The 26094-nt window shown below is 57.5% G+C and overlaps 12 protein-coding genes across 12 annotated transcripts; 5 read left to right on the top strand and 7 right to left on the bottom strand.

Annotated features, from left to right (window-relative positions):
- The first annotated feature begins 197 nt into the window (after positions 1-197).
- On the top strand, positions 198-2028 carry BDY17DRAFT_290333 (uncharacterized protein). Its single transcript, XM_033732490.1, has one exon. The coding sequence runs from the start codon at positions 338-340 to the stop codon at positions 1754-1756; it is 1419 nt and encodes a 472-aa protein (XP_033594723.1). The 5' UTR covers positions 198-337; the 3' UTR covers positions 1757-2028.
- BDY17DRAFT_240837 (uncharacterized protein) lies at positions 2006-5467 on the bottom strand (the record flags this gene model as incomplete). Its single annotated transcript, XM_033730366.1, has 4 exons — positions 2006-2975; positions 3267-5144; positions 5199-5203; positions 5282-5467. Coding segments are annotated over 4 exons (3039 nt in total), but the record flags the coding sequence as incomplete, so codon positions are not given.
- Positions 5468-6180: 713 nt separating this feature from the next.
- On the top strand, positions 6181-7788 carry BDY17DRAFT_24769 (WD40-repeat-containing domain protein). The gene is made up of 3 exons (XM_033730842.1): positions 6181-6394; positions 6453-7525; positions 7585-7788. Exons 1-3 carry the CDS (start codon positions 6353-6355, stop codon positions 7631-7633), a joined length of 1164 nt encoding a protein of 387 aa, XP_033594721.1. The 5' UTR covers positions 6181-6352; the 3' UTR covers positions 7634-7788.
- Positions 7789-7972: 184 nt separating this feature from the next.
- On the bottom strand, positions 7973-8774 carry BDY17DRAFT_320650 (immunoglobulin E-set; the record flags this gene model as incomplete). The annotated part of the gene is made up of 4 exons (XM_033736491.1): positions 7973-8106; positions 8163-8211; positions 8271-8633; positions 8709-8774. 4 exons carry the CDS (start codon positions 8772-8774, stop codon positions 7973-7975), a joined length of 612 nt encoding a protein of 203 aa, XP_033594720.1.
- A 185-nt stretch (positions 8775-8959) lies between these two features.
- Positions 8960-11848, bottom strand: BDY17DRAFT_290318 (tyrosine protein phosphatase 1). Its single transcript, XM_033732489.1, has 4 exons — positions 10802-11848; positions 9659-10747; positions 9424-9601; positions 8960-9352 (listed from the first exon to the last, which is right to left on the bottom strand). The coding sequence occupies exons 1-4, from the start codon at positions 11610-11612 to the stop codon at positions 9223-9225; spliced, it is 2208 nt and encodes a 735-aa protein (XP_033594719.1). The 5' UTR covers positions 11613-11848; the 3' UTR covers positions 8960-9222.
- Positions 11849-12708: 860 nt separating this feature from the next.
- Positions 12709-14243, bottom strand: BDY17DRAFT_320648 (Snf7-domain-containing protein; the record flags this gene model as incomplete). Its single annotated transcript, XM_033736490.1, has 3 exons — positions 12709-13626; positions 13687-14137; positions 14194-14243. 3 exons carry the CDS (start codon positions 14241-14243, stop codon positions 12709-12711), a joined length of 1419 nt encoding a protein of 472 aa, XP_033594718.1.
- An 855-nt stretch (positions 14244-15098) lies between these two features.
- On the top strand, positions 15099-15475 carry BDY17DRAFT_320647 (thioredoxin-like protein; the record flags this gene model as incomplete). Its single annotated transcript, XM_033736489.1, has 2 exons — positions 15099-15226; positions 15289-15475. The coding sequence occupies 2 exons, from the start codon at positions 15099-15101 to the stop codon at positions 15473-15475; spliced, it is 315 nt and encodes a 104-aa protein (XP_033594717.1).
- Positions 15476-15696: 221 nt separating this feature from the next.
- BDY17DRAFT_24535 (transcription regulator HTH, apses-type DNA-binding domain-containing protein) lies at positions 15697-17586 on the bottom strand. Its single transcript, XM_033730621.1, has 4 exons — positions 17171-17586; positions 16739-17110; positions 15954-16680; positions 15697-15899 (listed from the first exon to the last, which is right to left on the bottom strand). Exons 1-4 carry the CDS (start codon positions 17232-17234, stop codon positions 15860-15862), a joined length of 1203 nt encoding a protein of 400 aa, XP_033594716.1. The 5' UTR covers positions 17235-17586; the 3' UTR covers positions 15697-15859.
- Positions 17587-19094: 1508 nt separating this feature from the next.
- BDY17DRAFT_244947 (kinase-like domain-containing protein) lies at positions 19095-19912 on the bottom strand (the record flags this gene model as incomplete). The annotated part of the gene is made up of 2 exons (XM_033730582.1): positions 19095-19517; positions 19571-19912. Coding segments are annotated over 2 exons (765 nt in total), but the record flags the coding sequence as incomplete, so codon positions are not given.
- An 873-nt stretch (positions 19913-20785) lies between these two features.
- Positions 20786-22294, top strand: BDY17DRAFT_245033 (uncharacterized protein; the record flags this gene model as incomplete). The annotated part of the gene is made up of 2 exons (XM_033730594.1): positions 20786-21140; positions 21327-22294. Coding segments are annotated over 2 exons (1323 nt in total), but the record flags the coding sequence as incomplete, so codon positions are not given.
- Positions 22295-22410: 116 nt separating this feature from the next.
- BDY17DRAFT_290306 (class I glutamine amidotransferase-like protein) lies at positions 22411-23488 on the top strand. The gene is made up of 3 exons (XM_033732488.1): positions 22411-22778; positions 22838-23064; positions 23120-23488. The coding sequence occupies exons 1-3, from the start codon at positions 22523-22525 to the stop codon at positions 23405-23407; spliced, it is 771 nt and encodes a 256-aa protein (XP_033594713.1). The 5' UTR covers positions 22411-22522; the 3' UTR covers positions 23408-23488.
- On the bottom strand, positions 23468-25970 carry BDY17DRAFT_290302 (nucleoside phosphatase family-domain-containing protein). The gene has a single exon (XM_033732487.1). It carries the CDS (start codon positions 25779-25781, stop codon positions 23655-23657), a length of 2127 nt encoding a protein of 708 aa, XP_033594712.1. The 5' UTR covers positions 25782-25970; the 3' UTR covers positions 23468-23654.
- Between the last annotated feature and the right edge of the window lie 124 nt (positions 25971-26094).

Below are 26094 nucleotides of genomic sequence, written 5' to 3'. Positions count from 1 at the left end.
TGCTCCGGAAGGGAAGATGTGGTGGAAAAGTTGAGGTTATGCGTTGTATATGTAGCCGAGAAACTCACATTTGACTTGAGAAGAGACGTGAAGACTTTGAGTGGCACCCCTGTTCGACACTAGAGCCGGTCACGCCTGACCATGGCCTGCGCATTAAAGCGGTAGGGAAAGTATTGCAAAGACGATGCGAGGCTGCACACAACCTTCCGAACTGGGCTAGTTCCAAACGATAAGTCATCCCCACGCGTCGCCACGCGAGGACATCGAACTCCGCGCCTCCCAATCCCCATCGCCACCTCACCTCACCTCCTTCCCCCGTCCACCCGCACCAACCCCCATGGACGGCGCCTTCGACATCCCCGACTCCACCGATTGGCTCAACACGCCCTTAAACCTCCTCAGCACGCTCGAAAATGCCCTCCACTGCCAGATCTGCAAAGAGTTCTACGACACGCCGATGACCACGTCGTGCTGCCACACCTTCTGCTCGAAATGCATCCGCACCTCGCTGTCCACCGACGGCAAGTGCCCTGCGTGTCGGACGGCGGACCAGGCGAGCAAGTTGCGCAATAATTGGGCGCTGCAGGAGGTTGTGCTTGCTTTTCTTGCTGCGAGGCCGGCGGCTTTGGGCGTTGCGAGGAAGGAGCGCGATGCGTTGGAGGAGGCGAAGAGGGGCACGAAGTCGGGGAAGCGGAAGAGAGCGGTGCTCGATTCGGATGATGTGGCTCAGATGGAGGTGGAGGGGCGAAGTACACGGCGGAAGAGTCAGAGGATTGCGGCGTCACATGGTTCACAGCCCGAAGCGATTGATGAAGTCGACGACTCGGACGCAGGTAGCACCTTCGAGCCCGAGCACGAAGAGCCAATCGACGACGGCCTCGTCGAATGCCCACTAGGCTGCGGCAAGCGGATGAAAATCGAAGCCGTGGAACCACATCTCGACCGCTGCGAAGATGAACGCAAACAAGCGAGTAGATCCCAATCACGAACGCCTCTCAGCAACGGCCTGCATCGACTCCCGAATACCAACAACTCCTCCACCACCAAACCCCAAGACCGCATCTCCGAATTCAACTACTCCCTCCTCAACGAAACAAAACTGCGCAAAAAGCTGGAAGAAGCCAGTATTCCCGCCTGGGGCCCGAAACAGCTGCTCATCAAGCGGCATACAGAATGGGTGAATTTGTGGAATGCGAATTGCGATTCGAGTCGGCCGCGCAGCAAGAGAGAATTATTGCAGGAGCTGGATACATGGGAGCGGACGCAGGGGGGTCGCGCGCCGGGTGTGAATGGGTTGGCGAGTAGTGTTATGCGGAAGGATTTTGATGGGGTGGGGTGGGCGAATAAGAATCGAGGGGATTTTGCAAAGTTGATTGATCAGGCGAAGAGAAAACACGGGAGTCCTGGTACAGAAGGGGAGGGGACAGGGAAGAATGTGGATGAGGCTGGACAAGATGGCACTACAGTGAAGTCCCTCGAGGGGGCTGGCGATATACCGCCTCCGAGTGGACAGAGTGCTCGCGCTGGAGAGGAGAACGTGGAAGCAACCGACCTGTTTGCGCCGCGACGCGATGAGTCGATGACACCCTCGGGCGAACAACACCATGACCCACACAACAACCACACCCGCAGACCAAGCCTACCAATCGACGTTACCCCCGCCGTGGCAGGGAGTCCGCCAAGAAAGGTCCCCATGTTCCGACTACCGGAAGTGCCTGTCAGGGATGTGGATGCGGACGGGCATGGAGGACATTGAGTGGCTGATCCTTCAATGAAGTGGTTCTAGCTATGAGATATGTGTATCGACAAGAAAGCTTATATTCCATGTGAACATAATATCATATCCATACTTGACCGACAGATACAAGGCACTCTTCATATACACACAACGCGCGCGCAAATCACGAATATCCTCCCCCACGATCCATGCCCAGCACGCCCAAAAAATCAAAACATCAACCCCTCACTTCAACGCCGCATAAGCCTCCTCCCCCCTGTCCCCCTCCCCTCCACTCCCCGCCCCACCAGCAGCCATCAACGTCCCCTGCGCCCTCTCCACCAACTCCGTCCCCAAACGCTGCAAATAAAACCCCGCCACATGCGGCGGCAAATCGTCAAAAGCGCGCACAATCGTCGCCAAATCCTTGCGACCCTTTTCGTAGGCCGCCAAATCGCGGTTGCCGTACACGTCGCGCCCCGCCGCGTATTTCTTGTCTTCCAGGCTGCGGAAGAAGACGTTGACGCTGATGGATGGGCCGCCGTCGGTGGGTGGGGCTGCGGCGTGAGCCCACATTGCGGGGATGAAGAGGGCGTCGCCTGGTTCTAGGAGGGCTTCGTGGGGCCGGGTGTTGAGGAGGTTTGAGGCGGTGGGGGAGGAGGGGTCCGGGTTGAAGACGTCGAGGGAGGAGGAGGAGGCGCCGGGGGCGAAGTCGAGATTCGAGACGTCCGAGGGGGGGAAGAGGAGGAGGCGTTTGCGGCCACGGATCTGGGTGAGGATGTTGGCCATTACGTCGTAGTGGAGCCACATTGCGACGGGGCCGGAGATGCGGAGGGGCGAGCTGTGCGCTGCGGACATGACTTGGGAGAGCTCGGGTGGGAGGTGGAAGTCGGAGGCGATTTCGGGGAAGTCGGTGGCGAGGTTGGCGGGTTGGTCGCTAGGGGAGTCTTTGGAGAGGGAGCGGAGGTAGAGTTTGTCGCCGCGGCTTACGGCGTCCAGGAAGGCGCCGAAGGGCTGGGTTTCGTAGGTGAAGTTTTTCGTTTGAAAGTCCATCTTTTGCTCGGGGGAGGAGTGCACGACTACCTTGCGCTCCGTCCCAATGGCTTCTTTGAGGTACTCGTCCGTCCAGTATTGCGTGCAGGTTCCGAGGTCTAGTCCCTTGAGGATGATGGGGAGGGAGGCGTCGAGGTACTTGGAGAAGTTGTTGCTGGGAGTCAGCTGGACCTTGGGGATGCTGACGGGTGCCGGCATGCTACGGCTGTGGCCGTTGGTAACCACGGCGCCAGTCGAGCGCGGCTCATCTCCGGCCTGAGATCCCGACTGCGCAGACACGGCGGAGATAGCAGACACTCGATTAGCCGTTGGGAAGTAGTTTGAGCCGCCTGAAAGCGCCGAGACTCGGTTTGGTTCTGGTGACTCTCGCGACATGTTGGACAGCTTTGACCCGGGTCGACCTATGCCACTGGGGGAGGTCGGTGAGGTGACCATGACGCTCGTGATGCGGCCATCTCGGGTGATGGAAGTGGGCGAAGCAGCGGGAAAATGCGACAAGGGTTCTCCAGTCAAGGGTAGCTTCAACGCAGGCGGGCGCTCCTGGATCCGCTTGACTTCGGGTTGTTTGCTGAACACCAGCTTCCATGTTTGGTCGTCGCGCGGTCGAGGAGCGGTGGTGAGGAAGCAGCTCTTGCTCCAGTACGTGCCGAACGAGAAGCATGTCGCACCACCGCCAAGAAGCAGCAGGCCGCCGTCCACATCCTGCACTGCAGCGCCGATGAATAAGGGACGGGCATTCTTGACGGAGAAAGGTCGTAGAGTCCGCATGTTCAGGATCTCGTCATGTCGCGTAAGCACCCGGCCGCCCACGATTCCGCCAACCAAAAGGATGCCATGTTCCGAACGGACGAGTTGGGCTCCGAAGCGGCCGAGGATCGACGCGTTATGTTTCAAGACAGTGCTCGCTCGTGCTGTCACGTTCTGACACGTAATGCTCATGTCGGGCTGGAGGTTCCAGTGCCAAAAGTCGTTGAGGACGCGGCCGGCACTCGTCATGCCGCCCACAATGACACCTGAGATGCCTTCCTTCTGATCGGTAATCATGGCAGCTCCGAATCGAGCGCATGGGTGGTCTCCCACAACGCGGAGGTTCTGCCAGCCCGACTCTCCCGACCACAGAAGCCACTCGTCCAGTACTTGACCTTCACCTGTTCTGCCACCGTAAACGAGCACGGTGTGAGCCGGTCGCGGATCGGTGGGTAGTCGCACAGGGACAGCGCAGTGCCTGTAGCGTCCTTCTGGAAGGCTTTGCACCTTCGCCCAAATGCTATCCGTCCGGAGCCAGCAGTCGGCGAGGGCGCGATCCGGCGACGTTCTGCCACCGACAAGAATGCAGTTGTTCGTTCCGCCAAGTCGCGTCACGGTGTGGCACATGAGTCCAGAGCGCAGAGGTGGGCCGTCGATGTGCTGGGCAGTCTCGAACCAGGAGTAAGTGTCACAGTCCTCCAGTCTCTCCTGCGTCCCAAGTCCACCATGAAGACCGACTGCATCGCCATCTTGACCTCGGGACGGCGGTGGAACGAGCGCAGCAAATCGTCGTGGCACTTGCGAGCCGGGGAATTCCTGCACGTGTAGCATGTTTTCGGGTTCGAGATCGGATCCGGTGCTGCTCACTGGACTTGGCATCATGGATGCACGTGCTGCTAGGGAATGTCGGTATGGTTTGAAGGTGTAGTCTTGATCCGCCTTTCGCTCTGCCACGAGTAGAAAGTAGTGTGATGCGAAAAGCGCGAACTCCTCCCACTCGTCGAAAGGCTCAATAGCTTCGAGCATTCGCCGTTGTTCAGGGGAGAGGATGGTCGGTTCAGACCATAGCTCCCAGAGGGAATGAGACTCGATTGCAGTCTCGGGCCACGCCGCTGCTACGAAGCGCTGCTTCATGGCATCCATGGTACCAATGGTGTGAAGGGGAGTGCGCAGCTTCTGAAAGTGCGCCAACATTGTCCTCGCAAAGGGGTGATCCGGACCATCGGGGAGATGCTGCTCCAACATACAAAATCGGACATCCTGGTACGTGGCAGTCCATTCTAAGACGGCTTGAGACGCCTCGGGCTCCATGTAGGCGAGGGATACCTCCGCAACGAAGAGAATAGCGACACCATCGTCATCGATTTCCACGGCGTCTTGGAGAGTGACTTTGAGGAGATCCAGATTACGCAAGTCGCAGCCGACGGCGAGGTAGGGATTGCCGGCGCCAAGAACGCCATCCTCATTTCGCGTGCGGTAGAAGTTGTCCAGCAGGCCGTGGAGTTGCTCGGTGTGCTCAATGATGCCGCATTTATTGCGCATGAGCACGGGGAAGTCGACATCTACAAAAGTGGTTTGGGCGCATAGAGCAGGCTGTCTGCCGAGGAAGATGAACGGCAGGGGATCACTGGGGGGAAAGTAGTTAGTGGGTGGGTGCGTGCAATGATTGGGAGCGAGTAACACATACTATCCGCAGCCCAAGTTGACCACGATTTTCCGTTTGGTAGTCTGCTCCGAGAGGAAACGGGCGACGGCGTGCTCCACAGCCTTCATGCGCAACCAGTAGCCGCGATTGATGAGGGGCGAGCGTCGCTTGAACTTGCTGACGAAATATCGGAAGTACTCGCGCTCGCCGGCGTGGTAGAGCTTCTCGACGGAGCGCTTGGAGACGATGCTGCTGTTGTTGGTGTCCATGACGAATTCGTCGTTGCGCCTCTGCCGCGCCGATTCCGGGCGGCGGGGCGAGTGGGAGCGGGGGGCATCGCGGTGGAAGGGGATGGAGTCGTAGTCCACGCGTGGCTTCACCCCGTTTTCGGGAGTGAGAGACTCGGCCGACATGCTGGCGGCGGGGGCGAATGGCGAGAGAGGCGAGGGTTGGAATGCAACGCGATGGTGTTCTTCATCCAGGCGCGTGCCGTCGCCAAGGTTCCAGGGGTGGGGGATATTTACAGGGTGGTGGAGGATTGGCGGGACGCGATCATGGCGTTTGCCCCTCAGCTGCTGGCACTCCTCACAGCGTCGTCTCTATGTACACACGCGGAAGAAGGAGCGTGTCGAGCGAGCGGGAGAGGGGTGGATATGTGAGGTGCCGTGCCTTTTGGTTTTAATTTTAAAAACCTTCGCGATCCTCCTGCGAGTCGTCCACTGCGGAGCGGCTGGCTTGGCGAGTGTCTGCGCTGCGTTACGGTCCGTGCCTGGACTAGCCATTCGCGACCTCGTATCGCCAAAGCTTCAGGTCATCGGAAATGCTCGAGCGTCATTTCTCACGTAGCATGCACGCTGCTATGGCCTCGATCGTCACTGTGGACTTGTACTGATTCAGCCAGCAAGCGTGGGCGAGGACTCCCTTCCAGCGCCGGTGGACGCGCACAGAACAACAGGCCAGCATGGCCGGGCTCAACTATGTCACCTTCAACCAGGATCACAGCGTGTTGGCGGTGGGTAAGTGTTGTCTTGCCATCCTCCCCAAGGCCTCGCCCTCGTTAAACCTCCCTCGTGACAGCGACAACTCGAGGCCTGCGAACCTACAACACCGACCCCTTCGAACTCACCAACCATTCCTACGATGAAGACGTCTCGCTGGTCGAGCCGCTCTTCTCCACTTCTCTCGTCGCCATGATCCTCACCCCGAGATTACTACGGATAGTGAATACAAAGGTATCCCGCCTATGGACTCCGATGTGGACATTACGGAAGAGCTGACGGACTGGGCCAGAAACATTCCACCATCTGCGAACTCACCTTCCACGGCATGGTCGTGGCCGTCAAGATGAACCGCAAGCGTCTAGTCGTGATGCTCGAGGAGATTGTCTTCATCTACGACATCAGCAACATGAAGCTCCTCCACCAGCACATGACCCCTCTTAACCCCGGCGGCATCTGCGCCATCTCGCCCCATTCCGACAACAACTTCCTCGCCCTACCGCATAACACCAAATCCCCCTCCACCCCGCACACGCCCTCACACGTTCCCAAATCAATAGCGAAGGAAACAATCAGTGGAGATGTCTTACTGTACGACCTGAACAAGATGGAGGAAGTCACGGTCATCCAAGCCCACCAAACCCCAATCTCCTTCATCGCGATCAATACCGAAGGCACAATGATGGCCACGGCGTCGGAAAAGGGCACCATCATACGCATCTTCTCCCTCCCCGACGGCAAGAAACTCTTCCAGTTCCGGCGAGGCAGCATGCCCGCACGCATCTACTGCATGAGCTTCAACCCCACCTCCACCCTCCTCTGCGTCTCCTCCGCCACCGAAACCGTGCACATTTTCAAACTCGCTCCTCCAGGCAGCACCACCACCACTGTAACAACAGACGCAAACTCCCCACCCCACTCCCCAACAAACATCCACAACCCTCCGATCCGCGACCGCGACCGCAGCACCAGCCCCTCCGCAACCTCCTCCCTCACCCCGCAACGCGAAACCACCCCGCCCCTCGAAGGCGACCCAGCCTCCATGCCCGACGCCCGCCAACCGCGCCAACCAGGCTTCATGTCGCTCCTGCGCCGCACCTCGCAAGGCGTCTCGGGCTCCCTGATCAACCGCGCAGCCGGCTACCTGCCCAGCTCCGTGACGGAGATGTGGGAGCCGCAGCGGGACTTTGCGTGGGCGCGCGTGCCGCGCGGCTCGACGGGGCAGCCTGTACGGAGCGTGGTGGCTATGATGGGAGCGGGGAATGCGGCGCATGCGGGGCAGCTGATGGTTGCGACGAGTGAGGGGGATTTCTATGTTTATGCGGTGGATTTGGAGAAGGGTGGGGAGGGGAGTTTGATTCGGCGGTTCGAGTGAGTGTTCCATACCTTCGCTGCTGCATTCGGGCTGACTTTTGATGGTACAGTGATATCCACGGCTTAAAGCATAGAAAGGGTCAGGACGGTGACGATTGAAAGGCTAAGGTGCTGTTGGAGAATTCCCCGGTTCTGCGGTTTGGTCTACAAGGAGCTCTTTCTCTTTTCTCCACTCGAGCGTTCGAGCGACTTGCATGGCTTAGGTTTTTGCTACTCCCAACTATTTCTAATTTCACCTCACTTTACGACTGGACTTCTTGCGCGGAGATCTGAAATCTTGCTAACTTAACGCGATGCTACTCGCAAACGTCATTCTCATTGATCCTCTCCTTTCCCCCGCAGGATTCATCCAGGGGCTATCAAGATACCTGCACGTATCGAGGTCAAGTAGCACTATAGACGCACGCCATGCAAAGAGAAGAGACACACTCCAACCCACTACTGCCAGTCCTTCTTGATGTCAAAAGACCACTTGAACTGCAAATGCGTCTGGTTGTCGTCGTCGATGAACTTCGAGACCGCCTCGTAGTGTCCGCGGCCCAGCATTCCCGAGGGGGCGGTTTCGGTTTCGACTGTGGGAGGGTCAATTTAGCATGGATTCTACGACGGGGGGTTAAGAGGGACGTACACTTCTTCTCGTACTCCGGCTTGTCAGTCGAGTTGGGCGAGTACGAGCCCTACAATCATCAGCAACCACCCCCCAAGTCAAGAAAACAAAGAAAGAAAAAAGACCCACAATCATCTCCTGCATCTTACTCTTCACCCCCAACCGACTCACAACCTGCACATACTTCAACCCACTCAAAATCTGATGCTGCACCTTGAACCTCGCCTTCATCCGAAACGCCGCGCCCTCCTTGATAGTAAAAGGCTGCTTGTCCAGCGTTTCGAGCGCGCCGGGTTTGCTTAGGTCGATAATGATGTCCGGGCGATTGGCGACTTCCAGTCCGAGGGAGTGGATGATTACCTTGCGCGGGTCGTTGGGGTCGGACGTGGAGGCGCCGGTGCCGCCCAGGCCGAGCGAGGCTTTCCATTTTTTGAGCGATTCGTCGTGTGCGTCGAGCTGGTGGTATTCGTCTATGGTCTTTTTTTCGCTGACCTGTGTAGTACGGAAGAAAGGTGGGGGTCAGTTCATCTTGGTGGGAGGTTTGGCTATATGGGGAAGGGGACGAACCTTGAAACCCTCCGTCTGCTCGGGCTGCAGTTCGTCGGGGTGAGGGGCATTTCCGACACCAGCCATGATGGAGTCACTGATTAGATGGGGGCGTACATGTACTGTGGACGCGGTGTTGGCAGTGAAGAGGTGTTTGTGAAGCGGTGAACACGAGCGATATGAGGGGAGGAGGGGTGCAACCACGTTTGCCCCACCTTTGGGACGTGAAACGACGGAAGCTCGACTTGCATGTGATGGCGTATGCGTCGTGTCGTGCTACGTAGACACCAGCAGCATCGTCATAGCACGACGGGAAATGCAGAGGACCTTAACAAGAAGAAAATCATGACTTCATCTATCCCAACACCACAAAGACAATCGCTGCCCATACAAGACTTCCCAGTCATCGCTCGAGGCCCAAAAAGATCGTCCGCAGTCATCGCATATCATCAAAACCAGAGCAAGAACATCCCGCATTCCATAGTCATCCCAGTCATATCATCAAAAGACATCAAAGAGCCCCAGGTCGTGCAGCCTAGTTCTGCCTCGAATAAGGCTTATTCATAGCCGCAATCTCGCGCGCAATCGTCGCCCACTCCAGCTCCCGACGCACCGGCTTGCCGCGCTTTTCGCACTGCCTTTCTTCCCATTTGAGGAGTTCGTAACTGTCAGATCTCTTCTAGTCAGCCTGATCGTCCCCATACACGAAGACCCTTTGGAGAGGGGGTGGACTTACGAAAAGCGCAAATGCGGCTGGATAATCACATTCAACCGCCGTGCCCGCACATAGCAATACGCGCGCGGGAACGACAGGCCGAAGCGATCCATCACCTCGGCGATGCAGATGGTCGCGGAGCGCGAGACGCCGACGCGGCAGTGCACGAGGGTGTGCTGGCCTTGTTCGCGGCCGTTGGCTGGAAAGCGTTAGAATAGGAAACACGGTATATGGTTGTGTGGACGAGATAGCTCACCGATAAATTGCAAACACCGCTCGAATTCCTCTGTCAGTGGATCCACGCCGTTGTCCTGCACTTGGTCGACGAACATGAGGTTTTCCTTGCCCCATTGCTTCAGCGTTGCGGGGCTCCAGTTTACTCGTTCGCCTACGCTCAGGATGCGGCCGATTTTCAGCTCGCGCAGTAGCTCCGGGTTGTTGGCGTGATTCAGATTGCCAAGGTACATATAAGGCAGGATGCGCGAGGGTAAGCTGCCATCCATTTTGTCCAGCCATTCGGGGGCCGGCGGAGCGAGGTCACGGACAGGCTGCTGTGTCGGGAGAGTGGCGCGGGCAGGCGAGGCTTGCAGGATGCGGGGTTGGATGGCTTTGAGGAGGGCGAGGTCGGAGGCGTAGGCGAAGAAGTTGCGTCCGCGTTCGCGGTGCAGGTGCAGCCAGGCTTGGTGCGCGGGCATGCATTCGGTGTACATGAGGTAGGCGAGGGCGAGGAGGGAGGATTCGGTGTAGCCGTCTGGGCAATGGATGAGGATGATGCGGCCTTCTTCGGTGTTGTTTTCGTCGTCGTCGTCGTCGTCTTGCATTCGAGTGTCGCCCTCTGCGTCTCGCTCGGGGGTGAGGGAGAGTTTGCTGTCTCGGCGCCTTCGTGACTGTTTCTTGATGGTGGTTTGTTTGCGCATCCATTCGAGCGTCATCATCAGTCCATCCACCTCTGCATGAGACCACGTTGGTGGCAGAATCGCTCCTGAGCCAGGAAACTCCAACATCGGCACATCGTGTCCGCGTATGGTCCCGTTTTCTCGCTGCTCCAGAAACCTCTCCATATGCTCAAAGGCGCGCGCGTCCGGAAGATCCGCCATGTCGCTCGCGTGAATGTGAATATCGTAATGTCGGTTGTCGATCAGTCGATCTCCTTCCGGAATCAGCGCCAGGTTGAGGTCGGGACTTGGGCCCAGCCAGACATTGCGGGTGATTTGCGTGGGGGCCGACATTTCCGTCATCTCCACTCGCTCGGAGTGGAAGAAGTCGATGACCTTGCCAGTGGCGCGGCCGTTGCGATCCACCGCAACCAGCTCGGGGTGTTCGGCTTCCATGGTTTCAAAGTCGTCTGCTGGAGTCAGTCTGGTGCATCGACGGTTCTATCTAAAGGGGAAAGGCTCACCTGAGAGTATAAAAGTATTGAACAAGCGATTCTGACATCCTCCCCCGTCCGCCCTGCGCTGCCACGCCGCTTGGGCCCGCGAGATGCGCTTCGCCAACGCCTCCACCATCTCCTTGGGGGCGAGCAGATCCCGATAAACCACGACATCACTCACGGTCGCCATCTTGCCCGCCTGGATCTGGAAATTGCGCACCCCAAAGCCATCGCGAGGATCGACGTCGATAAACTCACTGTGCTCCTCCGCACACGCATCATGCTCCTCGTGCACCTCGCACGGCTTCAGAATCTCCTGCGGCGCGATGGCGCCTTTCAGCTTCGCTTCGAGCAGGTCGCCGCCTGCTTTGACGATCGTCAAGCCGCGGATGCATTTGGGGGTGCGGCGGAGGGACTTCTTGCGGCCGGTGAAGAAGGCGAGTTGCAGCTGGTTGTCGGGGTGCAGGCCGTGGAACCAGGGGAAGACTTGTTTGGCGGGCGGGAGGGGTTGGGTTTCGAGATGGTGTAGGGCTTGGGCGAGTTGAGCGCCGGTGATGGAGTAGACGGGGGGATCGGTGGTGATGCGGGGGTAGTCGCTAGGCGGGTAGGTGAGGGAGGTGGTCTCGAGGGTTTGCGAGGGGCGGAGCGGAGAGGAAGGGGAGTTGTCGACGGGTTGGGCGATTGCGGGGAAGGTAGGGAGGTGTTTGTTTGGGACGGTGGAGGCGGCGGGCGGGGTGGTGCGGTGGGATGTTGTGGTATTGATGGAGAGTTGAGGCGGAGGGGTGGTTGGTCGGGCGGGGACTGTCACGCGCGTTGTGGTGCATACTGTGGTCGCCATGGCCGTCGCCGAGTCACATTGGGCGACGAGAAGGGCGTGAGGGTGAGGTGGAGGTGGTGTGGAGGTGGAGTGATATCAATGGCCCAGGGTCCTGTACATATACATTCGTGCCGAGCGTGCCGTCGGTCGGGTGGTGTTGTTTCCGGAGTCAAGCAGCTGCGACACAAGAATGCTCGCCGCCAGACAGCCTCGGGGGTGCAAGATAGAGGGAAGTGCAGTGTACTGAAGTGAAGTGAAGTGAAGTGAAGAGGAGAAGAAACGAACCCCGCCCCGCCCATTGACGAGCAAGACAAGAGCCTCCGCCAACCATGCGCCCTCGCTCGCTCGCCCTCGCCTCAACCAAAGAGAAGGCTTGGAGGAGGGCAAGAGGGGCAGCGCGCGCAATCTGGACCCGCTTAACATGCCCGCACCCCACGGCGAATCCGGGGGCCGGGCTCCACTTTGCAACCACACACGCGCGGATCGAGAGCTCCCTGCCAATCGCCTCGCCGCCCCGATGCTGCTCGATGATCATCCCAGGCGCTGGATCGAGGCTCTGTTTTTCCCTCTCGGTTTGGTGGCTTGTCGACTGTACTTCTAGAACGTTGTGCATCGAGTTGGAGATGGAGGTTCGTAGTAATCCAGGACGGCAATCAACGTCCCTGCCAATAATATTCAAACCGCCGAGTCTTTCACGCAGATTGCTGACGAGGGATTAAGTGACGCATCAAAGGTACATGCTCGAAACCAACACGCATCGCCGATGAACAGACGCCAATACGAGAAACCCTGGTTGCTTCAGTTGCAATTCTTATCACTTTCACATGATATCATATTGCTTTTCACGCTCTCTCTCCATGTACCTTTCAGCCTGAGTTTGTACTTCTCGAAGTTGTGAATTGGCGGAAACATATCAACGCCTGTACGAAGTTCGCTTAGCCTCTTGGACGTTGGTGGAGCAAGTGGGCGAAGCATCTCCACCTCCACACACACGCTACATTTCTTGACAGCGTGTGGCGTGTGGGGTAGCATCTCAATCGACCTTGTCATTCATCTAATCGTGTAGCCATTGATATCGTCAATTGCACGTAACCCACGTAGACTTCATGTTTGTCTTTCATGCCGTTTCCGCCACTGGAGCAGCAGCAGGTTCGCCACTTGCATCCTTCACGGTATCCTGTCCTTCCATCTTATCGTTCTGCGTTTCAGCCTTGGTCGGAGCAACATCGTCCAACTCCTCCAACCTCTTCCTCGTCCTCTCCACCTCCTCCTCCGCAACCCTCCTCTCCCTCTCCTCCTCAGCCTTCCTCCTCTTCTCCCTCTCCTCCCTCTCCAGCGCCTCAAACTCATCCTCCACCTCTCCCTCATCCACCGCCCCTGCATTCCCCTCATTCAACACAGCCCCAATCTCCTCCACGTTCGCCCTCTCCTCTCTCAACCCATCCACCACATCCTGCACCTTATCCACGCCTCCCGTTCGCTCATTTAGCACCTTCAGCGTCTTGCCTGCGCTCTCCAGAACAGCGATGAGCTCCACCTGATCCGCCGCTTGTTCTATACTGGCGTACACCTCTTCCAGTTGCGCCAGGGCAGCAGAGCGTTGAGCGAGTGTCGTCTCGGCCAGCTTTTTCGAGCGCAGAGCGTGTTTGGCTGCTTGTGTTTGTTTCGCTGCTACTGCTGTGCGAGCGGCGGTGTCCAGCTCTGCGACGCGGGTGGTGAGAGTTTCAATTTGAGGGGAGAGGGTGGCAATTAGACTGCGTAGGTTGGCGATCGAGATGTCTTCGTTCGTGAGGGGTTGAGGTGTGGCTTCGCTGGGGGATTTGAATTTGAGGACGCCCGCGGATGGGGAGTAGGTGATTGCAGACTTGTCGCGGGAGAGGTGGGTGAGGAGGATGGAGAGGTCGGTTTGGGTGAGCGGAGGGAGGTCGAGGGCGGAGGCGAAGGTGGAGGCGAGGAGAGAAGTGGTGAAGATGCGGGAGGTGTTGGAGGAGGACGTGAGGGCGGAGGCTTTCTCTAGTATCGCCTTGGAAGCAGCCTGTTGTTTCGCATCGAGTCAGCCATGAGGTACAAGTCCAAAAGAAGCATCCTCACCCACCTCGACATTCGCCATCACTACAAAGTCCCCCGCAACAAGTCGATCCTCTCCACTCCCCTCCCGCCCAATAACCCCCAACTGCCTCAATCCCCAACTCACCACCTGCCACGGCCTCGGCAACCACCCACCCCCAGCATAAATACTCTCCTTCGCATCCAGAAACCGCCTCAGCGGCACCAGTTCCTTCCCCTTAACCGCATCCTCCACCGCAGCCCCCAAAGCAAGCGGCCGCCCAAACTCCCTCGTCTCCAAAGCCCTCAGCAACTCCTCTCCCGTATGGAGTGCAAAGTGATCATATTGGCCCGATGCCTGATTCTGTCGGGGTATGAGGCCTGCGCTGGCCGCTTTGGAGAGGGCGCGCAGCCAAGCGGAGGAGTTGGCTTGATAGCCGTCTGGATTGGAGGAGCGCTGGAAGCGGAAGTCGGAGTAGAGGGATGCTAGGCGGGCGCGGCTGGGAGATTGTTAGAGGTGGATGCGGTTGGTGGGGTGTGGGCGGGCGGACGTCACCTACGAAAGGCCTCTTCGTGGCTTTTGATGAATTCGAGGAGTTCGGACATGGAGGCGGAGGGGTAGGAGTGCTAATGATGGGTGGTGCGAGGGGTGGGCAAGGCTGGGAAGAAGTTGAAGATTGGAAAACGCGTTACTGGTGAAAAATACTCAGGTGAGACGCGATCCCAGCGCTAGAGCCATGACGTCCAGCGTGCTGCTTGAAGCCTCAGGCATTCACGGCTTTGGCACGGCGCCGGGTATTCACTTACATCGGTGCACTTCCTACAGGGATAGGTGTTTGGGACTGCTTTGCCTCTAGTGATATCCCGTATAGTAGGGATACGGCCCGCCATCATAGACAAAGAGGTGACGACATCATTCGCCATGCCAATCCGGAAGTGTCCTCTGGCCATAATCACCACTAGAAGCTTCGCGATAGACAACCCGTCCATCACCCGTGACTAGACGCAAAGCGATGCACAGCCCAAGAATTACAGCAATCTGACAAACCAACACGCCCAACCCATCCCATTGCAGTATCCGTTGCCAAATCCCCGCGCCGCTTGTGTGAGGTGACGCCGCGTTGACTAATCGGGCGGCAGCGGCAAGCGCATTGCTTGATTGGGTAAGCAGATTCTTCCAGCAGCCACCACGCATCCCAATCACCTCATCCCCTCCTGCGTCCCGCCTATATAAAACACCGCAACATCCGCACCCCACCGCATCTACCCTCCACTTTGTGAATGTCTCTCGCATCAAGCACGATACTCAAACGAACCCTACTCACCGCAACGAGAAGCCGAACAATCCCGCGCGTCGTTCTCCTCTCCAAAGCCCCCGCCTACACCGCAAGAACCTCTTACCAGCAACCTCTCACCACCACCACCAACACCCCCCGCACCTTCACCACCACAACCGCAAAAATGGGCGTCCACAACCTCGAAACCAAGGCCGCCTTCGATCAGGCCCTGTCAGAGAAGGGCCTGATGGTCCTCGACTGTTTCGCCACCTGGTGCGGTCCCTGCAAAGCCATCGCCCCGCAAGTCGTCAAGTAAGCCATCTCCCCATCCCCCGCTCTCCTACCTTCTAGTAAGTACTAACAGTTGATGACAGATTCTCCGGCCAATACACCGACGCGCGCTTCTACAAAATTGACGTCGACGAGCTGCCCGAGGTGGCGCAGGACTTGTCTGTCCGCGCCATGCCGACGTTCATGCTGTTCAAGGACGGCGAGAAGGTTGCTGAGGTGGTGGGTGCGAACCCCAAGGCGCTCGAGCAGGCGATTCAGCAGCATGCTTAGATTGGATAAAAGAGGGGATAAGAGTGGGATAGCAGTAACTAGCTGGCAGATAATGTAGCTGGATTCGAGGGGTATCGAGTTTTTGATGAAAGAAACATCATGTGCCAATCATCTTTGGAATGCATTTTGATTCTGTCTGGCTTTCAAAACTATGTCAGGGCTGGCTAGCTACATGTAATTCCTGTCTTTTTATCGCCTCAACGAGCATCGAAAGTATCAATAAGCGTCCACCTGAGCGTCTGCCGCATGCCATGTGGACTCCCGATCCCCTTTGTCCAGGCAGAAGAATGAGAAGAAGAAACAGAACAGTTGGTATCATTTTAATAAGAAAAAGGCAGATACGGCAACATCCTCGTACCCACGGAGAGAAATGAACAATCCAGGCTACGAGCCCAAGGCAGCCAGGATGCTGGGAACAAGCGCGCTGTCCTCAACATTAGCACAAATAAAGCCAGACGGGAAAAGAAGAGCAACATACCCAATAGCCAAACTCGCCGCAATCCCCGTCAACGCCCGCCGCCGGATCCGCTCCTTCCTAAGCTCCAGCGCAGCGGCAGACGAAGTCTTGATGCGCTTCGCATCCCCGCCAGCAGGACTCAGCTCCTCCTCCAAGTCCTCTTCCAGCTCCTTCGCCTTCCTCTTCCCCTTGTTGCCCGAAGGTCCGCTAGCAACGGCCAGCTTCGCCGCCTCGGACACCATCTCCTTCGCTTTTTCCACGATTTCAGGCGCGTCTTGCAGACCTCCGCTCGCGGCGCGCTCGGCGGGGACTTCGACGTTGATTTTGGTTGCTTTGACTTTCTCTTCGCCTGTCAGGAGCGCTTGTTCGATCTCCGCCTCGACTTCTACTTTCGCCTTCTCCGCGCCGTTGAGCAGCGCAGCGTCCGGCTCGGCAGATTTACCGCGGGATTTGCGCGGTTTCCGCGGAGTGGCGATTTTGCGCGCGGGCGTCTTTTTTGTCGGTGAGTCCGGTGGCACGGAGAGGGTGTCTTGGCCTGCTTTGCTGGCTTTGCTGCTGGTGCGCTTGTGGCTTGCTTTGCTTGGGGTTTTGCTGGTGCTGGGGCCGTTGGAGAGGGATTTGCTGATGCGGTAGGGGGGTGGGGATTTGATTTGTTTCTTGGGGTCGCTGGTGCCGTGCGTGATTGCTTCGGGGTCGAGGAGGGCTTCGATCCATCTTCGGATGCCGTATTCGTCTGCTAGGAGGAGGGCTGCGAAGAGAGTGGTGAGTACGCTGTGGGGTTGGAGATCATTGCAGTATAGACATACCTTGATCCGGATGAATCCAGACATTCCCAGCCACCTCTTCGTCCGACGTCTGCTCAAGAGACTTGATGTACTCCTTCTCCGCCGCCTCTTCCGCCGTCTGCGCCCACGGAAACGCGGCTTTGAACATGCCAGTAGCACTGATGTAGCCGTCGGTGGAGCGGCGCATGAGGAAGTAGGCCTCAGGCCACTTGCGATTGGCCTGGCGCAAGAAGATGCCGCTGCTGCTGAGGTCGCGGGGAAGGGGGACGCGCAGGTGGGCGTAGTCGAGCACGCCGAGATTGTCGGGTTTGGTGGCATTCGTGGTGCCCACTTGGCCCGGTTTGACTTTTAATTCGGTTTGGCCTAGACATCGCCTTTCTACGAGGTTCTCGTCTGTGATGCGACGGCGTGGTTAGTGCCAGGTGGAGAGTGTGGTGCGGCGACGCGACTTACACATTGGCGCCGCGTCTTCTGTTAGCAGCGGGTTGCGGGCTTCGGGGAGGGATCGGTTCGACATGGTCGCGGGTTGCGCAGCTTGCGGATGGAGGTGTGCGTGGTGGAGACCGTGAGGCGCAAAGGGGAGACGCGCGCGTGTTGATGCAATTGGGCGCGCGGATGGGTCGCGAATTGGATTGAGATTGGTGAGCAGGCCGGCGAAGGCTTTGATGGATTGCAAGAAGGGTACCGATATCGTTGAACAAGTATACACTGTGCAAGGCAAGGATGGCGACGGGTGCTGAGCGTGCGGTGGCGGTGGTGGAGGAGAAGAGGTTAGTTGGCAGGAGACTCTGGAGCTGGGGCGCTGACGCGCGAAGGGGAAAGTGGCTGGTGAGGACGCCACTCCACCTCACGCCATCATCCGCCGACGCCCCTGGTCCGCTTCCGCTTGCCTTGACATTTCCTCATTGCCTTGTTACACACTCGATTTCAGTAAACCGCCCATTTGCAAGGCTAGACACGTCGAGGGCTGTTGGGGATCTCTCGCTGTCTTGACCGCGACCTACGCCTCTGGGCAGAAGCCATCTGCACGCGATTGATGCGGTGAAATTCCACTCCGTCGAACAGTCCGACATCAAGGATGCTCCTGTTCCTCCGGATGACAGCGCGGTTTGACCTTGCGATATCTTGGCCTCGTTCTCTTTCACACAACCAGAATCTCCCCTAAACCAGACTCTCTGAATCTCCACTATCCCACTGACCAACCACGAACCTATGCAAGACACTAGACTCCATCCAGTTTCCAGACCAACGCCGTCTCCTGAGTCGTCACCACGGCTATGTGTCGGCCATCAGGCGAAAATGATACGCCCCATGCGCGTGTGCCCTTGGGCATATCTAGCCTCTGCACTTTCCGGTCCGAAGCCAGTTCCCAGATCGTAATGTGACTGGGTTCTCCAGCGGTCGCCACATATCGCGCGTCCGTTGAAAATACAAGCACATTGGCCCGCCCCATGATATTCACCGTTCCCCGCGCCCGGTCCCAGATTTTTTTTTCCCAGGCGAGGTTGGGGTAGCGCCGTTCTGCTCCGATGTACCTCCCGTCGCTTGAAATGGCGCATACTTCTATTAATTCCCGCTTACAGTCCTGCCTCGCAATCTCGCGCCCCGTGCGCGAATCCAAGAACGCTATGTGACCCTTGAAGGCTGTGGCGACAAACTGGCCGCTAGAAGAGAATACAAGACGAGGGTGATCAACATAGATGCTAGAGCGCTGCCATGTTAATGCGCCGGTTCGGACGTCAAACAGCTTGACTACAAAGAATCCTGACACTGCAACTTGCCGCCCATCCGGGGAGAACGCAAGGGACGTCGAACTGTGCCTGTCATCCAGTGCTAGTGTTTTTATGATTGCTCCTCGGCTGAAGTTCCAGATAACGACGAGGGCCTCCTCCTCTCGCCTCCCGTACTTCAATACGTGTTGCCCTCCCTTAGGCGCAAATGCCAGGAGCTGCAAGTCAGCCGATAGTGCAAGCGTCGATATAGGACCTTGCGTGTCCACTGTCGCCAGCATCTGTGCTGAAGCCAAATCACGGACCAGAATAGCTCCTCCCGGCGGGCGGGCATCAAGCGCCTGGGTCAGCTGCGCTGTGTAGGCCAGGACCAGTCCCTGGAACGCCATCGGCCACCGGAAAAGGGGCAACCGAGGCGCCTCATGGTAAGTGCCTTCCCAAAGCTTTATGCACTTTGGCTGATCGCTTTGTGGGGCGCCGTCATTGACGGCAATAGGCTTGCTGCGGTGAGGAATGACAGTAGTGCTTTGGTAACCACTGTCTTTTGTGGCCCAGCTCCGAGATCCACCAGATGTCGACTTTCCAAGCGAACGTCCGGGGGATGTATAAGCTTCCATGACGCGAGTGACGGCAGCTTTTGAGCCCCCGAGCCAAACATTGTCAGCACTTGACTCGGCGCTTGGTCGCATGAGAGGGTTCGGAGCCATGAGGCTTTCAACGAATGCGCACCCAGCCGCGCTGATGTTCTTCGCACGTAACACATCGGCAGGAAACGGTGCCTGGCCCCGAACATATCTGGCCAAAGGCCGGTGGTCCTGGGATGGGAAAGGCAGTCCGCCGGTCAAGAGGACGAAGGCGATCACCCCGATGGCCCATATGTCCACGGCGTTCGTATATGAAGGACGAGATGCGTCTTCTGCATCATCAATCTGCAATCCCAACACTTCCGGCGCGACGTACCCCCAGGTGCCGAAGTTGGTATGGAGTGAGGAGAGATCCTCTGATTTGCTTAGCCCAAAGTCCGCTATTTTCACATGCCATGCTGGACCTTTCTGCGCGACCAGGAGATTCTACACAAAGCGTGTCAGTTTCGATGCACATGTCGTTCATGAGAGTTACGCACTGCAGGCTTGAGGTCCCTGTGAGTATATCCGGCGGCATGCATACATTGCAAGCCTTTCAACACCTGGGCAATGAGCACCTTCACTTCATTCTCCGGTAGTCCCTGGCCAATGTACTGCTGTAGATTTCCATAAGGCATGAGTTCCATGGCGATGAAAATATCATCGTCGCTCTCGAACCAACCACTCGATCGAACGAACCATCGTGCGTATTCCGGCCGAGAGAAGCGAGCGACGGCCTCGAGTTCTCTCCCGATATCAATTTTGATTTTGCCCTCGTTCGATGCAGTTGGCCTATGCAGGACCTTGACGGCTCGGACGTCTCCAGTCCTGCCTTCTTTCATGCACTCCTCGCGATAAACTTGCCCGAATCCGCCTTGTCCGATGGGCTTGAACGTCCGTCGCCACACGAATTCCTCCCCGGATTTGGCGCGCCAGCCGTAGTATGTGTGCTTCACATAAGCATATCGCGAATCCTCCCACGTAGTGGCATCAATCCGCGCCAGGCGCACAATATCATTGGCCGGGGACGACATATTTAGAGGCGAAGGCGGACTTTGTTTGCTTTTGCCCACGTTGATGACGAGCGAGAAGCTCCCTGGGGTCGTTGCTATCTCAAGCGCCAGTCAGAACGCGCCACCGTTGACTCCAATGTCGAAAGCGCATGGATTTGGAGCGCTATTCCAGGGGACAGTGAGCGACAGCAGAAGCATATCGCCAGGCCGCTGTGGTCCAGAGCAGCGCGGTACAGTACGTCCCGCCATGATAAGGTCCAGCTCACCGAACGACTCAATGTCCGCTGCACGACGTGGCTGTGCATGATCAGTGGGGTGGTACTCTCAGCGGAGGCAGAGCGGGGGAGCTGAAGCTTGCATGAAGAGCTTCATTCGACCAGGTCGTCCACCCTGCATTTGCTTGTGCTGTAGCACATGCCGAGCTGGGCGCAACTGGGCGGTAGATGCCACCACCATCCAGTCATGTTATTCGTAAATCATTTTGCATTAGATATACAAACCGCGCTTCAGACCTCACGGTGCCACAGTGTCTTAGCGAGCAATGGAAGCGATTGGAGCCATCGCCAGCATAGCGGGAGTCGTCACGGCTGCTTTCCAGTATGCGACTCGAGTCCAGCTCACGTCTCAACTATCTAGACAGTTTCTGACGGACACAGAGTTGGTAACGAACTTGTCACTCTGTATGGAAGTCTGGTGCACGCTCGAAGCGAGATAGCAGAGCGCATCACCACGGTACAGAGCCATTGGTATAAAACGAAAGCCCAGCTAGAGACCATTGAACGTCTCTGGGCGAGCCTTAGTGAGCAGCATCAAATTTTTCAAAGGAGGACGCTGGATGTGCTCGTCGTGAAGCTCAAGGCCGCGAGAGACAAGCTGAAGGGACTGCTCAACCCGCCGGACGCCGAGGGAAAGATCGCCGTGAAGCGGTGGAAATATATGTTTCTTAAGCCGCATCTCGATGAGCTACTCAGCAGCCTGGAAAACTGGCAAAGACTGTACGACCCGTCGTGGTATCTGCTTATCAGGATTGCGGATCCCGTCATCGATGCCGAGTTGGGTCGTATAGATGCGGCACGCCCGGCCGAAGGCACGGCGATGTTACATACCGCGAGACGCATCAGAAGAATGGTCCAGGGCGGTCCCTCTCGCTCCTTGGATCTTACTCTCAGCAGTCGCCCTCCAGGTGACGCGGATGTCTATACCATCCCGCACTCCGCGGCAAAGTATTACCAGCGGCCAGTAGGAAAAACGAGTCTGATCGTGGACTCTATACCCTGCCTTGCGGGTTGCGGTGTGAACGACACGGACAAAGACATTCGCACTCTCGCAACAAAGTTGCACTACATCGATTCATCCACATTTGGCGTCCTCAAGTGTCGAGGAGTAGCAAAGGTCAGGGGCGCCGATGGCGGCCAATTGAAGTCCTTCGATCTTGTCCTCGAGACGCCCACTCGTGACCAACCGCGGACACTGCGTGGCTGTCTCATCTCACAAGCCTCTCACACGCTCACCGAGCGAGTCCACCTGGCGCAGCAGCTTGCCGCTGCGGTAAATTACGTCCACACCCTCGATTTTGTCCACAAGAACATCCGGCCAGAAAACCTGATAGGGTTCGGTGATGCACGACTCAATCCATTCTTCCTGATTGGCTTCGAGCAAGTCCGTAGTGCGGATGGTAGGACTTATCTCCAAGGCGACACGGAATGGCAAAAGAGCCTCTATCGTCACCCAGAGCGGCAGGGGCTTTTCGTCCAGGAGAGGTTCACGATGCAACACGATATCTACAGCCTCGGCGTGTGCCTGCTGGAGATTGGCCTTTGGGATTCCTTCATGCTGTACGAAGAAGATGGAAAAACGCCGGTTCCAAATCCCACCCTCCTTGGCTACACCCGGGCGGAGCTGAAGATTGTGAGGGCTGCAGCAGTGAAGGACCTCCTCGTGGATCTCGCCAGGCGGAGGCTTCCCGGGGTGATGGGAGAGTCATATTCAGAAGTTGTCGTCAACTGCTTAACGTGCTTGGACGAGGACAATGTGGATTTTGGAGATGATAGCGAGTTCCAGGATGCCGATGGCGTGGCGGTCGGAGTTAGATATATTGACAAGGTCTGCGTGTCACTTATCGCCCCACGAGATGATGTGCTGATCACGCTCGGCAGATACTCACGAAGCTCCACAGCATTTCCGTGTGAGATGATACGCCGCGAGTTGTAGATAGACAGTTGTGAAGGACAAACTTCAGGGTCCAGCGGAATCGCATCCGCCGAGTCACATGTCGTTGATCGCGTTAGGAAGTCGCATCCCGCCCCTACCAATCCACTTGACCTCATATCCTCCACTTCTATTCACCAACAACCCCAAACATCATGTCTTGAGCCTTACTCCCTGCTTTACATTCCTACAACCCACACCCCACCTCCACCCTACCAAACAACACCCAAAATGGGCTCCCTCCCGCCCCCGCACGCGCCCCTGCGCATCGCAGTCCTCGAATGCGGCCAGCCCCCCGACCCTCTAAAAGAGAAATACGGCGGCTTCGGGCGCATGTTCGAAGCACTGCTGCAGCGCGGCGCGCAAAGAGTCGCGGACAACGCACATGAACCCCCAGTCGAGATTGATGTCAGTGTGTATGAGGTGGTGGATGCGGAGCACTATCCTGCGCTTGACGATGTGGATGGGGTGTTGCTTACGGGGAGTAGTATGTCCTATCTTCCCTCCCCGATAAGAGACGTAAGAAAAAAACTGATTGTGGGGCAGAATACAACGCCTTCGACAATGACCCATGGATCCTCAAACTCGTTGAGTTTACCAAGGAGGTCCTCGCGCAGCGCCGCGTGCGCCTTATTGGCGTGTGCTTCGGGCACCAGATTATCGGGCGCGCAATGGGAATGGAAGTCGGGAGGAATGATGCGGGGTGGGAGATAGCAGTGGTACCGCACACACTAACAGAAAAGGGAAAGGAACTATTCGGGGTGGAAGAACTGGTAACACCCTCCCACACACCCAAACCCCTACCCCTACTAAAAGAAGCTCCAACAGAGCCTCCACCAAATGCACCGCGACATCGTCTTCCAGCACCCGCCCGGCGTCGAACCCCTAGCCCGCACGTCCGCCTGCGCCGTGCAAGGCATGTACGTTCCGCAGCGCCTGATAGCCGTGCAAGGCCACCCGGAATTCAACGGGGAGATTACGGCAATGATTTCGGAGATGCGGTATGCGCAGGGGATTTTTGCGCAGGCGGATTACGAGGATGCCATGCGGAGGGTGCATGGGAAGCATGATGGGGATGTGGTTGCGGGGGCGTTTGTGAGGTTTATGTTGGAGTAGCCGTGCATGGCGGCACGGTTTGATGGGGAGATTAATAGAAGATAGAAGATATTAATGAATTGACGCTCTGATGCATCGCTGTACAACTCTTGTCCTAGAGCCAGCATCTCTACACGAGGATATCCGCACAAGTCTCATAATCATCACACACAGACGAACCTCTTCGTCCCAAGCAGAAACACCCAATCCCGCTATGCAAAATCCACCCCATCCAACACCAGTCTATAAATCATCCACCCCATCAATATCAATCCACACTCGCCTTCAACCCCGCACCCACAACCCCAACCAACGGACTCCGACTCCTCGCAATCCCCCCACCAGGCACAGCAGACAAAACAGGCGACGCCGCCATGCGCTCCCGGCTCTCCGTCCGAGAAATCAAGCCCCCCCTCGAAGGCGGCGAATAGATCCCCAACCCATTAGTCGAGGAATCGAAGTAGCCCCCTCCACCACCCATCTTAGTCGTAACAGGCGAAAGACTGCTCGAGCTACTAGACGGGCGCGCATCGTCGACGACGTGCGATAATTCGACATCAGGCGCGTACGCGTCGTCCGGCCCGCCGTCTTCGAGCACGCGTTCGTAGGATTGCTCTCCTGAGCGGGAGAAGAGTTTGCTGCTTAGGAGGCCGCCGGGTTTGCGGCGTTTGCTGGGGTTGGGTTTTGAGGCGGCATCTTGCCAGGACGGACGGGCGTTACGGCGGCGTCGGGACCAGAGGAGGTAGATTGCTAGGGCGATGATGAGGAGGACTATCAGGATGCCTGGGAGGCGGCGGGCGAAGGTCGGGTTGGAGATGCGGTCGCGCCAGTCTTGGAGTGCGGTGGTGTCTTCTGTTGTGGTTGCGTTGATGGTGGAGGGGGATGAGGAAGAGGCGGGGCCGGAGGGGTTCTGGGTGCCGGGGATTTGGCCACTCGGTCGCTGGAAATCCGACGGCATGCCGCCAGGCACATTACTCCCGAAACCCACGGGAAGCGCGCCATCCAGTGGCGGCATCTGCGACGAGGCGTAAAGCACCATCTTCCCCAGAGTCCAGCTGACATCCGTTCCGTCAATTTCCTCCACAGCCTGAAAGGGGTCCAGGAAACCACGATTCTTCGAAGGCACGGGTTTGTCCTCGGCGGCAGTAACCTCCAGGCCAGCTCGCGGCACTCCGATGCCGTTGTGCAGCATGTTGATCAACCAGCTCGCTTTGAAGCACACTTCCTCCACCGTCTTCTCGTCCACCTTGTGGCCCCACTTCTCCTTGGCCAAATCCTCCTCGATCGAGTCCCACTCTCGCATGCACAGCTGCCCGACCGAGCGTTGATAGTTGTACAAGTCGTACGCCTTGTCTTTGTGCGCCATGGCGAAAATTTCGTGCGTGGTGTGCCAGTATTCCGATACTCCGACAAAGTGGTTGACGTCGAAGTCGATGGCGGGAGTGTGCACGCCGTTGAGGAGACACGGCTCATCGAGGCAGGGTGCCGTCTTCTCCAGCAGCGGATAAGTGGCGTCTAAACACGCTTCGAAATTCCCCGTGCCGAGCAGAGTCTTTGCGCCGGGATTACTCTCCTCGAGAATCTCCCCGGTAGGGTTGATGCGCAGCCCAAGGGGCAGGCACGGATCGTGGACCTCGTTGTATGTCGATGCAGCCAGGAGTTTTTCAACATATCTTCTGCGAGCCTCGTTCGCTCCAAAGCCCAGCCAAGTCGTAACAAACACTCCATACTCCTGCGGCTCGCCATTGACTTTGCGCAGGCGCAACAGCGTCAGATCATTCGCATGCTTCTCCGCCTCGGTGGCATTCGGCGCAAAAGCAATCTGCGCCGACGCGCCGCCCATATCCAAGAAGCCGTATGTATGGTGCCCCTTCCCATGCGCATGATCCTCCGGCTTGTCAAAGCCCCCCAGTAGATAATTCGCCGCAATCCATCCATACAACCCCTCCGTCTCCCCCGGGATAACCTGAATATGCAGCGCGCAATCCGGTAGCGCAAAGCGTGAATTCCCCTTCAACCAAGAGCACACATTCTTCAGGACCGCGGCGCTCTGCTCATCCGGCAGCAAGCGCATGCCCGCCGTCGCAAGCAGGAAGATGGGCGTCGCCTCCACCTCGCCCGCAGGCACAATCTCCTCTGCAAACCGCACCAGCTCTTTCAAATGCTCTTCGCCCACGGCATCAGGTCGCGGTCCGAAGGTGGAAATGCCCGGGTGGATTTTCTTGTGCCAGTCGTCTTTGCTCTTGACTTTGGGCAGGCGCCCGAGCTCTTTGACGTCGTTGGCTGCTTGCACGTAGGCTGCGCGTTTGTATTCGTAGACGTAGACGCGGCTGCCGCTGCTGCCGGCGTCGATGACTACGCCGTAGCTGTGCTTGGAATCGGTTTCGTCTGCCATGGTTGGTTGGGTGGTGATGGCGGGTGGATGAGGCACTTTAGCGGCGAGGGAAGGGAAGCATTGTAAGTGTCCTGCGCTTGTTACGTGAGACCAGCTCTGAAACGGCGGAGGAGGAGTAAAATGGAAGCGAGGAGGTGGTGAAAGATTTGGATGAGAAAGAAAGTGGTTGCGCAGGGCAAATGCAGGGAGTGAGGAGGGTGGCGCGGCCATTCGCGCGGCCTCGTTCGTACTCGACACCGGCGTCTCATTCGTTGGCGTGTTTCACGGTCAGTCGTACCGTTCATCCTGGGATGCGTAATTCACAGCACTGTAC

This window comes from Neohortaea acidophila (assembly GCF_010093505.1).
Source record: "Neohortaea acidophila strain CBS 113389 unplaced genomic scaffold BDY17scaffold_1, whole genome shotgun sequence".
NCBI lineage: Eukaryota > Fungi > Ascomycota > Dothideomycetes > Mycosphaerellales > Teratosphaeriaceae > Neohortaea > Neohortaea acidophila.
This window is presented reverse-complemented; position numbering and strand designations above follow the sequence as displayed.